This window comes from Ctenopharyngodon idella, chromosome 14 (genome assembly GCF_019924925.1).
Source record: "Ctenopharyngodon idella isolate HZGC_01 chromosome 14, HZGC01, whole genome shotgun sequence".
Taxonomy (NCBI): domain Eukaryota; kingdom Metazoa; phylum Chordata; class Actinopteri; order Cypriniformes; family Xenocyprididae; genus Ctenopharyngodon; species Ctenopharyngodon idella.
The window spans coordinates 19,208,193-19,219,437 of record NC_067233.1 but is presented as its reverse complement, the minus strand read 5'-3'; the positions used below and the strand labels follow the sequence as shown (position 1 = coordinate 19,219,437).

At 36.8% G+C, this 11,245-nt stretch overlaps 1 protein-coding gene across 1 annotated transcript; it reads right to left on the bottom strand.

Annotated features, from left to right (window-relative positions):
• Nucleotides 1–61: 61 nt before the first annotated feature.
• On the bottom strand, nt 62–6,988 carry smu1a (SMU1 DNA replication regulator and spliceosomal factor a). The gene is made up of 12 exons (XM_051918260.1): nt 6,821–6,988; nt 5,983–6,193; nt 5,708–5,860; nt 4,630–4,740; nt 4,360–4,488; nt 4,154–4,273; nt 3,944–4,060; nt 1,667–1,794; nt 1,471–1,597; nt 1,187–1,354; nt 919–1,071; nt 62–450 (listed from the first exon to the last, which is right to left on the bottom strand). The coding sequence occupies exons 1-12, from the start codon at nt 6,844–6,846 to the stop codon at nt 352–354; spliced, it is 1,542 nt and encodes a 513-aa protein (XP_051774220.1). The 5' UTR covers nt 6,847–6,988; the 3' UTR covers nt 62–351.
• Between the last annotated feature and the right edge of the window lie 4,257 nt (nt 6,989–11,245).

Sequence of the window (11,245 nt, the reverse complement as noted above, 5' to 3'; positions counted from 1 at the left end):
TGACTTTTTTTTTTTTTTTTAAAGCTACTGCTCTAGCTTTTCAACATGCACCAGATACAACTTGCAGTCAAATGTTTTAATGGTGAGACAAAGCAACAGAATTACAAGAAAAAAACAACTGAAAATGATCTATTGTTGGATCAAAAGAACAAAACTTGTTACTATAAATTACAGAAGCTTCCATTTGCTCCATTTTTAATCTGTAGAAAAAAATGAAAAAGTTACTCACTGCACTTAAAAAAACTTGTATATACACAAAAAGGGTTAAAAAGTAGGCAACAATTTTATAATTGTATATTCCTGCCTGCCCCAACCAATCAGGATCCCTATATTGATGCCACATCTGTGTTGTTATGGCTTCCAGAGTTTGAGGAGCCCATCCTCACTGTATGTGGCGATTAAATTCTGGTGTGGGTGGTGGGCGATACCGATGACATCCTTCTCATGAACCTGTGAAGACACAGATCAAATAATTAGCATCTATAACTCGTTTTGTGCATGTTCAATACGAAATAAACATTTTTGAAATAAATATTTTTTAAATTAAATATTTTAAATATTTTTTAAACTTATTTTTCCATATTTTTTAAAATAATATTTTTTATTGGATAGAAGTAAAAAAATATTTTCTAAATAAATATTTAAACAAAAATAAATGAATTAAATGAACTTTTTAAAATAAATTTTAAATCAATATTTTAAATAATTTAAATGAATACATTTTAATAATTTTTTTTTTAAAGTTAATATTTTTTAAATAAATATTTTATACTTATTAAAAAAAAATATATATATTTGTATTGATGGATGGAAGTAAAAAAAATGAATAAAATAAATATTTAAAAAAAGATTTAAAATATTTTAAATAGACTTTTTCTTTTTTGAATGAAGGGAAAGATGGACTGAAAGAGTGCTTACGGTCAGGGTTCTCTCTAGTTTGCCCGTGACTGTGCTGAAACAGTAAAGCACAAAGTCCTCTCCGACACAGTAGATCCACTCGCCACGTGGAGACAGAGTACAGCACACAAAATCACCTCCTTCTCTCTTACCAGAGCTGAAACTCCTCACAATCTGCAACAGAAAAACCATATGGAGACTTCTCAGAGATTCATAATGCACAGACAGACACAAATAATTTCAATACTGTCATCTCTTGTTTCATTAGCATGAGTCTTGACATCCTCACCTGGCCTTGCATGTTCATGATGACAACAGTGTTGGATCGGTTACACACAACAAAATGCTCTGGGTTTTTGGGGAGCTGGATCACGTTGTTAACAGTGATGTCGGTTCCGGCAGAGGTGCCTAGAGACTTGAATGTGCTGGTGCATTCTGTGGTCTTCACGTTCCAGATCTGGGAGAAAGAAAATGCGAAGTCAGAAGTTGGATATTCAGCTTTACATTTTATGAGCTCTTTACTTAAGAGATTTGAGAACAGATTTAACTAGTTAATAATTTTTACAACATTACCTTCACAGTTCCATCAGATGAGGCGCTAATGGCATGATGTCCGTCGGGAGTAAGCGTGGCTTCATTTACAAATGAAGAATGACCTCTGAACTCCTTCAAACACTTGCCTGATTTTAACCCATGAATCCTGTTGAGAAACAAGTTAATTTTGCTGTGGTTTTTGTGAAAGCTGAGGACAGTGGTAACAGACACTCACCTGATAGTCTGGTCGAAGGAAGCAGAGAGAATCTGAGTGCTGTCTTTACTGAAGCTGAGACAGGTGACGCCTTTACTGTGAGCGCGCTCATAACGCCGCAAACACTGACCGCTCTGAATCTTCCACACCTGGACAAACAACACAATCCATCAATAAATCCTTATAAATAATCAATACATCAGCATTCCTACTGTACAAAATAAATTACATTTTATGCAGCAAATGTCATGTTCAGAAAAATGTTCAAAAAATTTGGTCAAGATCTTGTATTGACAATGCAAGAGTGAAGCTCTCTGTAAAGTCTACTCCAGCACATCCCATGAATTAAAGTGGGTTTCACACTGGACTCGTTTGCCATGGTCCGAGCCGGGGCGCGACTGTTCCCGGTGCCCCCTGCAGCGTTGGTCTGGTTTCACACTCAAATTGATTGTATCGAACCCTGGTGCGTTTGCGTTCATCTTACATCATCACAGACGTGCACGGTGCATGACAGAAAACAGAATGTGGGTCAGTAAAATGTGTTTTTTTTTTAATTAATTTTGGGCTATTGTGTGCAGCAGAGTAAATGACATTTGAGTTTACTGTACGTGCGTCGCATGTAGATGGTTTTCCGCTGCTTGCAAACAGACTACTTTGAGGAGACAGCTGATTACCATTCATTTGCCGCTCTAAATGCACTCGCAAAGTGCAAATACACTGCAGGCTCACTCCTGCTCGAATCCAAGGTAAATCATTAACACTATCATCTCTTACATGTGTTTTATTTTAGAAAATATATTATAATAGGCTAAAACGCATGTGCAGGTTACTTTACTTCAAGAAAAGTGCACACCTGAGCCCGTGTTGCTTTCATATTCACGTGAACCGCGGCACAGTTCGAGTGCAACCGAACTCAGACCACCTCCTTCAGGTAGTCTTGGGTTTGGTACCCTGGTGTGCACCCGGGTTCGCATGACAGCTTTCACATTAGCGATTTTTCATGCAAACCGTGCCCCGTTTCGAACTAAACTGGGAGTGTGAAAGCACCCTTAAAATCTGGACTTAGAGGTGCCAATTCATGTGTGAAAATGATTCTTCATGCTCCCTCCTAACCATTCTTTCACAATTAGAGCCTGATGAATCTTGACATTGTTGTATGTCTCTGAGCAACACACACCGATGCTTTGTTTTTGAATGAATCTGCATTTTGAGCAAATCAATCAAGTGAACCAATGATTCAATGGCCCAATCGTAAAGAGAGACATAATTTTGTACATGTTAAAACCCAGTTTAATTTTTTTTTTTTTCATTTTTCATCAACTTTAGATTCTCGGAATCACTCAAATGTGTATTAATAAACTTTGTATAACAGTTTTCTGATGCCTTTGATGATTTTTTTTCATAAAATGTTATCAGCAGCAAAATGTCTTGCAGGTTAAGAGGGTTGCATTGATTGCAACTGTAAATATAACACACATTATATATACGATTTTTCATTTCAATATTTGATAAAAAAAACTTAAGATTATTCCTGGTGAAATGTTTTTAAAAAACATTCATTAAAAGAACTTTGTGTAAAAACTTTGCATAGTGACATTCAAAGCCACTTATGTACAGTATTGTATTTTTTAAACAATCAGTTAGCCAGCACTTACAGGGACAGTTCACCCAAAAAGGAATATTTTGTCACCATTTACTCGCCCTCATGTCGTTCCAATCACATTCATCTTTGGAACACAAATGAAGATATTTTAAGGAAATCAGAAATTTCTGATCAGTGAACATTGATATGTGAAATAAAAGCGTTGACATGCAAGAATAAACCTCATTGGTTCTTGTGGAAGCTCAAATGTGCTGGCGTGACACAAGAATAAACCTCAATGATTCTCAACGTCAAGCAAGCATGTTTGAGCTTTCATTTACTAAATTTGAATGTTGTAAACATTGTTCGCTGATCAATGTTTATATGTGAATACAAGCCTAAATTAAATCTGCTCACCATATAAAGTGATCATGTCTCTTCAGAAGACTTGGATAACCATTAGATTAATATGGATTTATATTACAATCTCTTTATGAATGTTTTGAACAGTTAAAGTTTTGGGTGTATAGACTTTCAAAGGAAGGACAGAAATCTCTCAGAATTCATTAAAAATATCTTCATTTGTGTTCCGAAGATGAATGAAAGTCTTGTGGGTTTTGAGTGAGAAAATGATGACAATTTTCAATTTTGGGTGAACTAACCCTTTAATGACGGTTTTATTTATTTGTCCGATTTCAATAAATTGTGTATGAGACCTTAATCTTGCCATCTTGGGCTCCTGTGGCCAACATCTCAGTGTCCCGACTGAAAGCCATGCACAGCACCGCATCATCCATCATCATGAAGTTATCCTGAGCCTGATACTTCAGATCCTGTCCAACAGAGACACATGATCCATTAATAAACATGTAAATAAAAGATTATCACAAATGCAAATCAATAAGTCTCAGGGTAGATTCACAGACCTTTCTGATTTTTCCAGTAGTAAAGTTCCATACTTCAATAAATCCGTCCACAGATCCAGTGACCAGATATTGGCCATCAGGAGAGAAGCGTGAGCACTCAACATGAGACTTCTGACCAAACTACAAAAAAAAAAAAAACTAGAGAGGTGAGTGACAAATCTTCATTCATTCATGTCACTTTAGAGGACAGATTCTGATCAGTGTACCTTGATGTGTCTGGCCAGCTGTGTGGGGAATCGCTCCTCCTCTACATCCTTCACAGCTGCTTTACCTCTAAACAAATCAATGGTCATACCAGGAGGCAGAAGACCCTGATGCTGCTGCCACTTCAGAGACTTCAGAGAGAGAAACAGACAGTACCATCAAATATATAGTAATATGAACTATTCTTTTAAGTGTAATTCTCAGATCAGTGTACGGTAATACACTAATGCATTACTGCACTAATATCCCGTTGCAAGAGAAGTTTTGCTCACCTGTCCAAGCAGAGCCATCAGACGTGACGGTGGTACCACACTGACCTCACCAGCAAGAGCCTGAGCTATAGCTGCTCTACGCTTCTCCTTACTGCTGCCATCAGGATAGGCCTAAAAATAAATATATCAGGTCAGAAATCATCCAGAATGGAGGTGAATATTGTTGCTGTTAGGTGGAAAACTCATATGTCCAAAACTGCTACTTTTCAGGAAATGAAAAAAAAAACCAAAACAAAACTGTAGGCCGGTTTCACAGACATGGCTTAAGCCTAGTCCCAGACTAAAATGTATGTTTGGGCTGTCTTAACTGAAAGCAACTTGGACTGACATATCTTAAAATATGTCAGTGCCATTGTTTTGTCTCAAGATGGACACCAGTAATGTTTTTTTTTCTAAGGCACATTTATAAAAGCTACTTAAATGTCCTAATTGAACTAAGGCCTACACTCCTGACTTAAGCCTTGTCTGTGAAACCAGGTCTGTATTTTCTAAATAATTCAATACGGTGTTTTCAATTGTTTTTTTTTTGACCAGTGAATGTGCTTTGTCCGTCACTAGAATGGTCATATCTGAGGCAGTAAGTGCATCACGTTACATTTTCATCAACTTACAGGTTGTAAAGTTTATTGTAGCAATGTGGTCGCTCAGTTTTTTTGTCATTGGGCTAAAATCTCATGTTATTAAAGACGAAGTGCTATGCACAGGCTATTTAAGTCATTATTGGCTATGGAGATATAAGGAGATATGTTTCTGCCCAACAGAGACAATGTTATGGCGTACTGAAGATAAGCCTGAGGCATGCCACAGTTTCATTACGAACCAAAAATATTTGTACAATTATCATTACATAAAAGCTCTCTAATGTTGTGTTTGTGTCACTGCTTTGGCAAAGTATCTGTCAAATGAACTAAAATCAAAATCATGATATGGCTTAGTGCACTTAACAAATTGCAAAAGGCTGCGATTTATATAATTATATAGTCTATTGCACTGTGTGTTTCAGAGCAAAGTGTGGCACTGTGTTCACACGAACAGCTCATGACCCGGTGTTTTCAGTGCATTGTTGCAGATCCCTCACCTCTCTGGGGTCAAAGTATGAGCGAGCCAGAAGGTTCTCCAGGTGGATGTATCGCTCAGGTTGGGTTTGTTTGAGCATAATCATAGGGTCCGTCTGCCTCAACAAAGATCTGGCAGCTCCCAACTCTCGGAGCTCAATCAGCTCAAGAACAACCTGTAAACATACCAAAAAAAACCACTTATGTGTCGTCCAATTATTCACAGATCAATCAAGGTTCAAACGGAGCCACGCCATTACAATTGACTTATAAAAGTCCTGTTTTTTCTGCTTCTTACCTGTTCGTAAAGGTCAATGAGGGTCTTGTCAGGGAGTTTAAGGGACTGTATAGCCTGAAGTACAGTGTCCCAGTGACCGCTGTTGATATCAGCTACAAAACTCTCAATACTGTCCACCGTGTTGAGGGACACTGTCGTCTCCTCCTGGAGTGTCACTAAAGTCTTATGCAGGTTGTTTTCCTTCAGGTACTGCATAATCAGACGAATCACGCTGGAGAAACATGACAAAAGAAGGCATTTTAATAATAAGAGTTACTTTGAAAGACTTCGGTGAGTGAATATATTACAAGCGCAGAGTTTAATTAACTAATGGTTTTGTCTGGAAAGTCATAAGCAATGCTTACACATTGATATGTGCAGGGGAATTTTTCACCCCCCCAAAAACAAAAAAACAAAAAACATGCAATGTCTATAAACATAATATTATACAAATATATATATATATATATATATATATATATATTATAAAAACAAGACACACGATACCCACAATATAAACATTAAATTGTTTAAAACCGCAGTTCAAATGATATTGCATGTGGTCAGTTTGTTTCTAATTAAAAGAAAACGGAGGACTGTTTTACCTACTAAAACCAGACAAAATACTTAGCAGCTGCGCTTCAATACTTGAAATACAAAAACATTAAAGAAAAAAACTATTCTATATCTAAACTGTGTGCAGAACATAATCTCCTCATAATGCTAACGCAGCTAGCTAGAGAAACAACCCAACACCTAAACAGTGCAAAAATCTGCCTTCTAAAATAGACGTGCTCGTTTAAATTACACAATTATGCATGCATGTGATGTTTTGAAACACACAATTTAATTTACTTACTCTGCAGACTCTATTTCAATAGACATGATTGAAAAATGCTAATTTTGCTGTGCGGACAGAAGCTGAAGACACACAGGAACAACACACGCGTCTTCTTCTACGGCTCTGAGTACATCTGAACTGAACACAAACAGCGACACATAGCGGCTACAACCATCCGTCACCAGACATTCTACAGACATGGACAAACTTTGCTTTGAAATGATTGAAATTATAATGAAAGTAAATTTCATATTCACAAATGTTAATTTGATCATGAAAAAAATGTATCGTGCTATTCAGTGAAACCAGGCAGTACATTAACACAGTAAGAGATTATATTTTATTTTATTTTTTTATTATTTCAATAACTATCTTTACACTCTTCTTCTTTTAATTGTTGTTGTTATTATCATTAGACTTTTCACTTCAACTCTACAATATTTGACATATCTCAGTTTGGTGAGATATCTCACATTAAGGTGAAATGGTTATTGGGTTGTTATGATGATGTCTCATCAATCTAATAAACGCCATTTAATCTTTCCTCCAAGCATAGTCTAAATTAGTCTGGAGTGAGAGTCCTCTATCTGAACACAGGCTCTAATGATCATAAGCACTTGAAAAATCCTGCTGTGATTGCATGTTTTGTATTCCAGGCTCTGTCTAGGGCCGGTGTGCCATTATCATCCTCTCCACGCTTCACTTCTGACTTTTCACGTAATTAGCTGCAGTTCTGTGGTGGTCTGTAGAGGGCGCCAAAGAGACACCTTTATTCCAGCGCACCATGCGAGTGATGGTCTCCCAAGGTTAAAGCATTTATTGCTGCATCAGCCTCACATGTTGTTCTGTTATGAGGGCACAACGCCGTGGGCATTTAACTGCCCAGATAAAGCAGCTCACTAATTGCCTAGCACGAAATAGCACTTACTCATTCTTATTAATGTGCAAAATACCTCAGAAAACAGTGTGATTTGCAAGTGTGTATTCGTTCTTCTAGCCGATTACAATTTTAATGCTTGCCATTAACCACCAAGACTAAAAGTAACAGGGCTTTGACATTTTGCAAATAGCAACAATACCTCAATACCTGTTTTGAGTCTATTATGAACTAGCCATTACGAGGTGTCGAATAGCCTAGATCGAGGGCCACAGTGGGCAATTTTTTATTATGAGTCAACACCAGAGGTATTGTTTCCAGCTAATATATTATTCTGGACTTATGAGCCTGTTCATTGTTGAACAGTCCCACCACTCACATCCTGAGAAAAGAGTATGTGGGAACGCAGACTCATCAATTATTGAAGGCCTATTGGCAGGTGTATTTTTCCATGGTTTATCAGAAAGAAAAAGAGACATTAAATCTTAATTTGGTTCTACTAGGAATGAAATTCATCATGTGATGTTTATGCTACAAACATGAATGATAACTTGAATCATGCAGCATCCCTCTTAAAAAATGGTTCAGTTGGGTTTTATTTAGAACAATAGGGTTCTTCACTAAATTTTACAGAACACATTATGCCAAAAAGGTTCTCTTTAGGGTTCTATATAGAACTTTTCTTATAAGAGTGAGATTGTTTAATTACTTTTTCTATTGATGAAATGTATGATTTTCACCTGGCAGGTAATAAAGTGTGTAAAAGACTTACATTGAGCTATATAGGGACCAGAATAGGCTTTTTTTGCACATGCTAAAGAAACACTCTGAACACCTAAACAATGGGATAGCAACGACCTTGCAACCGTCCACAACACTCTAGCATCATGTTGATGACTTTTGCATAGCCACATGCCACTTGCTTTTCTTGCAAGTGTAAAAATAGAACATCTTATTTTAGAAAAGGATTTTGTTTGTAAGCGTGCGATAAAGCAGCTTTCTCACTGCACAAACAGAAAGAGAGAAATTGTGTTGATCATCAACTATAAGCACTATTTTGTCATCTAAACACCTACATAAAAGCCTGAAGCGCTGACACAAGCAAATGCTTTGCTCATATCATTGTCTCGAGTGCTGTTATTGTTTAAAAGGAGGTCGTGTGTGAGACTGAAGAGTCTGTGAACATTACTGCACTGTGTCAGGTGGTTTAATGCTTGAAGACATAATTTGTTCAAGTTAAAAATGCTTTTGATATAATGATTTATACCAGCGCTGCTGAATTCTTGATTCTGATTGGCTGACAGAGCTTCTAAGGTATTAAGAAAGGAATAGTTGATGCTGGAATGTTGAATTACTGAAAATTAAGTACTAATTTAATAATTAAAGATTATTTAAATAATAATAATACAGTCCAGAGTCAGTTATTCCATACATATGCACATGTTGACCTTTTCTGACCTCACACATTCTTACAAATATCAGAATTCACAGAGTGGCATTACAGTGCCACAGATTAGAAAACTTTTCTCAGCCAATAACTGAGAAGTCAGAGATTGCACTTTGTGTCTTCAAGATAAACAGTCATTAATTTGAACATTTTCACCTCTCGAGCACGATTTTGGGCTGTGCTAGTGGTTATAACGACCACCAGCATTTGATTAGAGGTAATTGAATTTGTCCACCAATTGTGTCTGCAGCCTTTACACCTCTGCCATGGATATTGAGTTAGTCCTCTTCATAGACCTTGTTTGCCAGCAACCTGAGGCACTGTTTATTCCATTAATATTATTATTATAGGAAATTTAATATCCAGCATGAACATATTAAGCACTTAGCGAACTCTGAAAGTCAGAATTTGACTGGATAAAAATATTTAGAGAAAGAGTGTTAATTTAAGCTTTGAAATGTGCTACTTAAGAAAAGAAGAAACACATGTTAAAGGTCCATACATTAGCTGATGTCTTCTGGTTTTATTGTACATCAGAGGTGTTGCCTTTTCCTTTTCCAAAGAGCCTATTGATTTCCCTGAGTCTTTCACACTGCACTGGCAGAAAGGCGATAATAACAAAATCCATCTTCTTCGGGCCTCGGTGGGAGCAGACGCCTCCTCCTAATGGGGCACTAAACAAAGCACAGCAGCCAATTTGGAGTGGAAAGGCTGACACATCACAATACTGCTGAGAGTCATTCAGCGGGGATGTTCAAATTTCAGACTAATCAAAGACCAGTGGCTAATATTTAAAGGAATAGCTCACATGAAAATGACAATTCTGTTATTTACTCATCCTCATGTCATGTTAGAGGCTGTTTTTGCAGGACTTACTGCAGCATAGAGAGACCAACTTTGTCACATCTGCAGTGCTTCATGAAGAGAGGGTGTCCCTGTAAGCTCTTTTGACACAATTTGCTCGCCGCAACTCTCTGATTGGTGGATTTTTTTAGAACAGCATTATGGGTAATGTAGTTATTTTTTCACCACAAATTCAGCTGTCTGTCTAAAGGTTTATAAGTAACATTTTTTTTTTATAATGTTTGTAAAGAATAAAGAATTAGAACAGTGAAAGAAATTCTAGGTCTAATTCTAGTTGAGAAATAATCATTTTGAACTATTTGCAAATAATATTTGCATTAATTTGCATTAAAATATGCCCACATGCACTTTTATTTGTATGCCTAATATGTTTAAAACGTTTCTGGTCTCGTCACACTCAGTTAGGAATTACATGAATCACTTTTTCAATTCAAAACGGCCATATTTGAGAAAAAAGTCAAGTAGGTTACATCACTGGATGTTACTGTCAGTTGTTTAACATTACTATCGTAAAACAGTTCACGTATTAAATGTTTCGCTATTTACATCTCACCTCACTCTTTCAATGTTAAACTGACGCTTCTCGCTGAAATTCATGCTCTGCTTCTGTAAATAATAAACCCCGCCTACTTTGATTTGATTGGCCATTACAATCATTTTGACATTGACGATCGCTGTTAGACCATTGCGGCAGACCAGACTAAAAATGTAACTTTTAAACCTTTTTGTCATCTTAACAACATACAGAGCGTGGCATAATGAAGTGCAGAACAGCAGTGCAAGAATTTCAAATATTGGGGGGAACAATTTGGCCCCCTCAATGCTTATGGTGGTTATGTCTAGAGATTGAATTTTTTCATACAAACAGAATGTGTTTTTGCGTTAAAAAACATGAGAGGGGAGCAGCGAAATGGAAAAAAAAGCAAAGTCTCCAGATGGAGATGATCACGTACAAGATGCTGCAAAAGACATGAGACACAAGTGCAACGGTCAAATACATATGTCTAGCGCACGTTTACATTGAATAGTAGCGAAAAATTGAAAAATTGAGTTAAATTGAATAGTAGCGAAGTGGAATGCATAAATGTGATTCCTCCTTTGCTGTTTTTTTTCTGTGGAGCTAGTGGAATGCAAACATTTACATTCAACAGTGCAATTGATTCTTGTGTCATAAGTGAATGCGGCACACCAGTTTGAATATGTGATGTTGCCCATTGTTATGTATTACGCACATGATGTGTCCAATTGCAACTTA

What these genes read in the sequence shown, in the direction of transcription:
- smu1a (XM_051918260.1), bottom strand. Translation starts at nt 6,846, where the DNA reads ATGTCTATTGAAATAGAGTCTGCAGA. An exon ending in CATCTGATGGAACTGTGAAG is followed by an intron (nt 1,355 to 1,470) that starts GTAATGTTGTAA and finishes TCTTTCTCCCAG; the next exon opens with ATCTGGAACGTGAAGACCAC. An exon ending in AACTAGAGAGAACCCTGACC is followed by an intron (nt 451 to 918) that starts GTAAGCACTCTT and finishes GTGTCTTCACAG; the next exon opens with GTTCATGAGAAGGATGTCAT.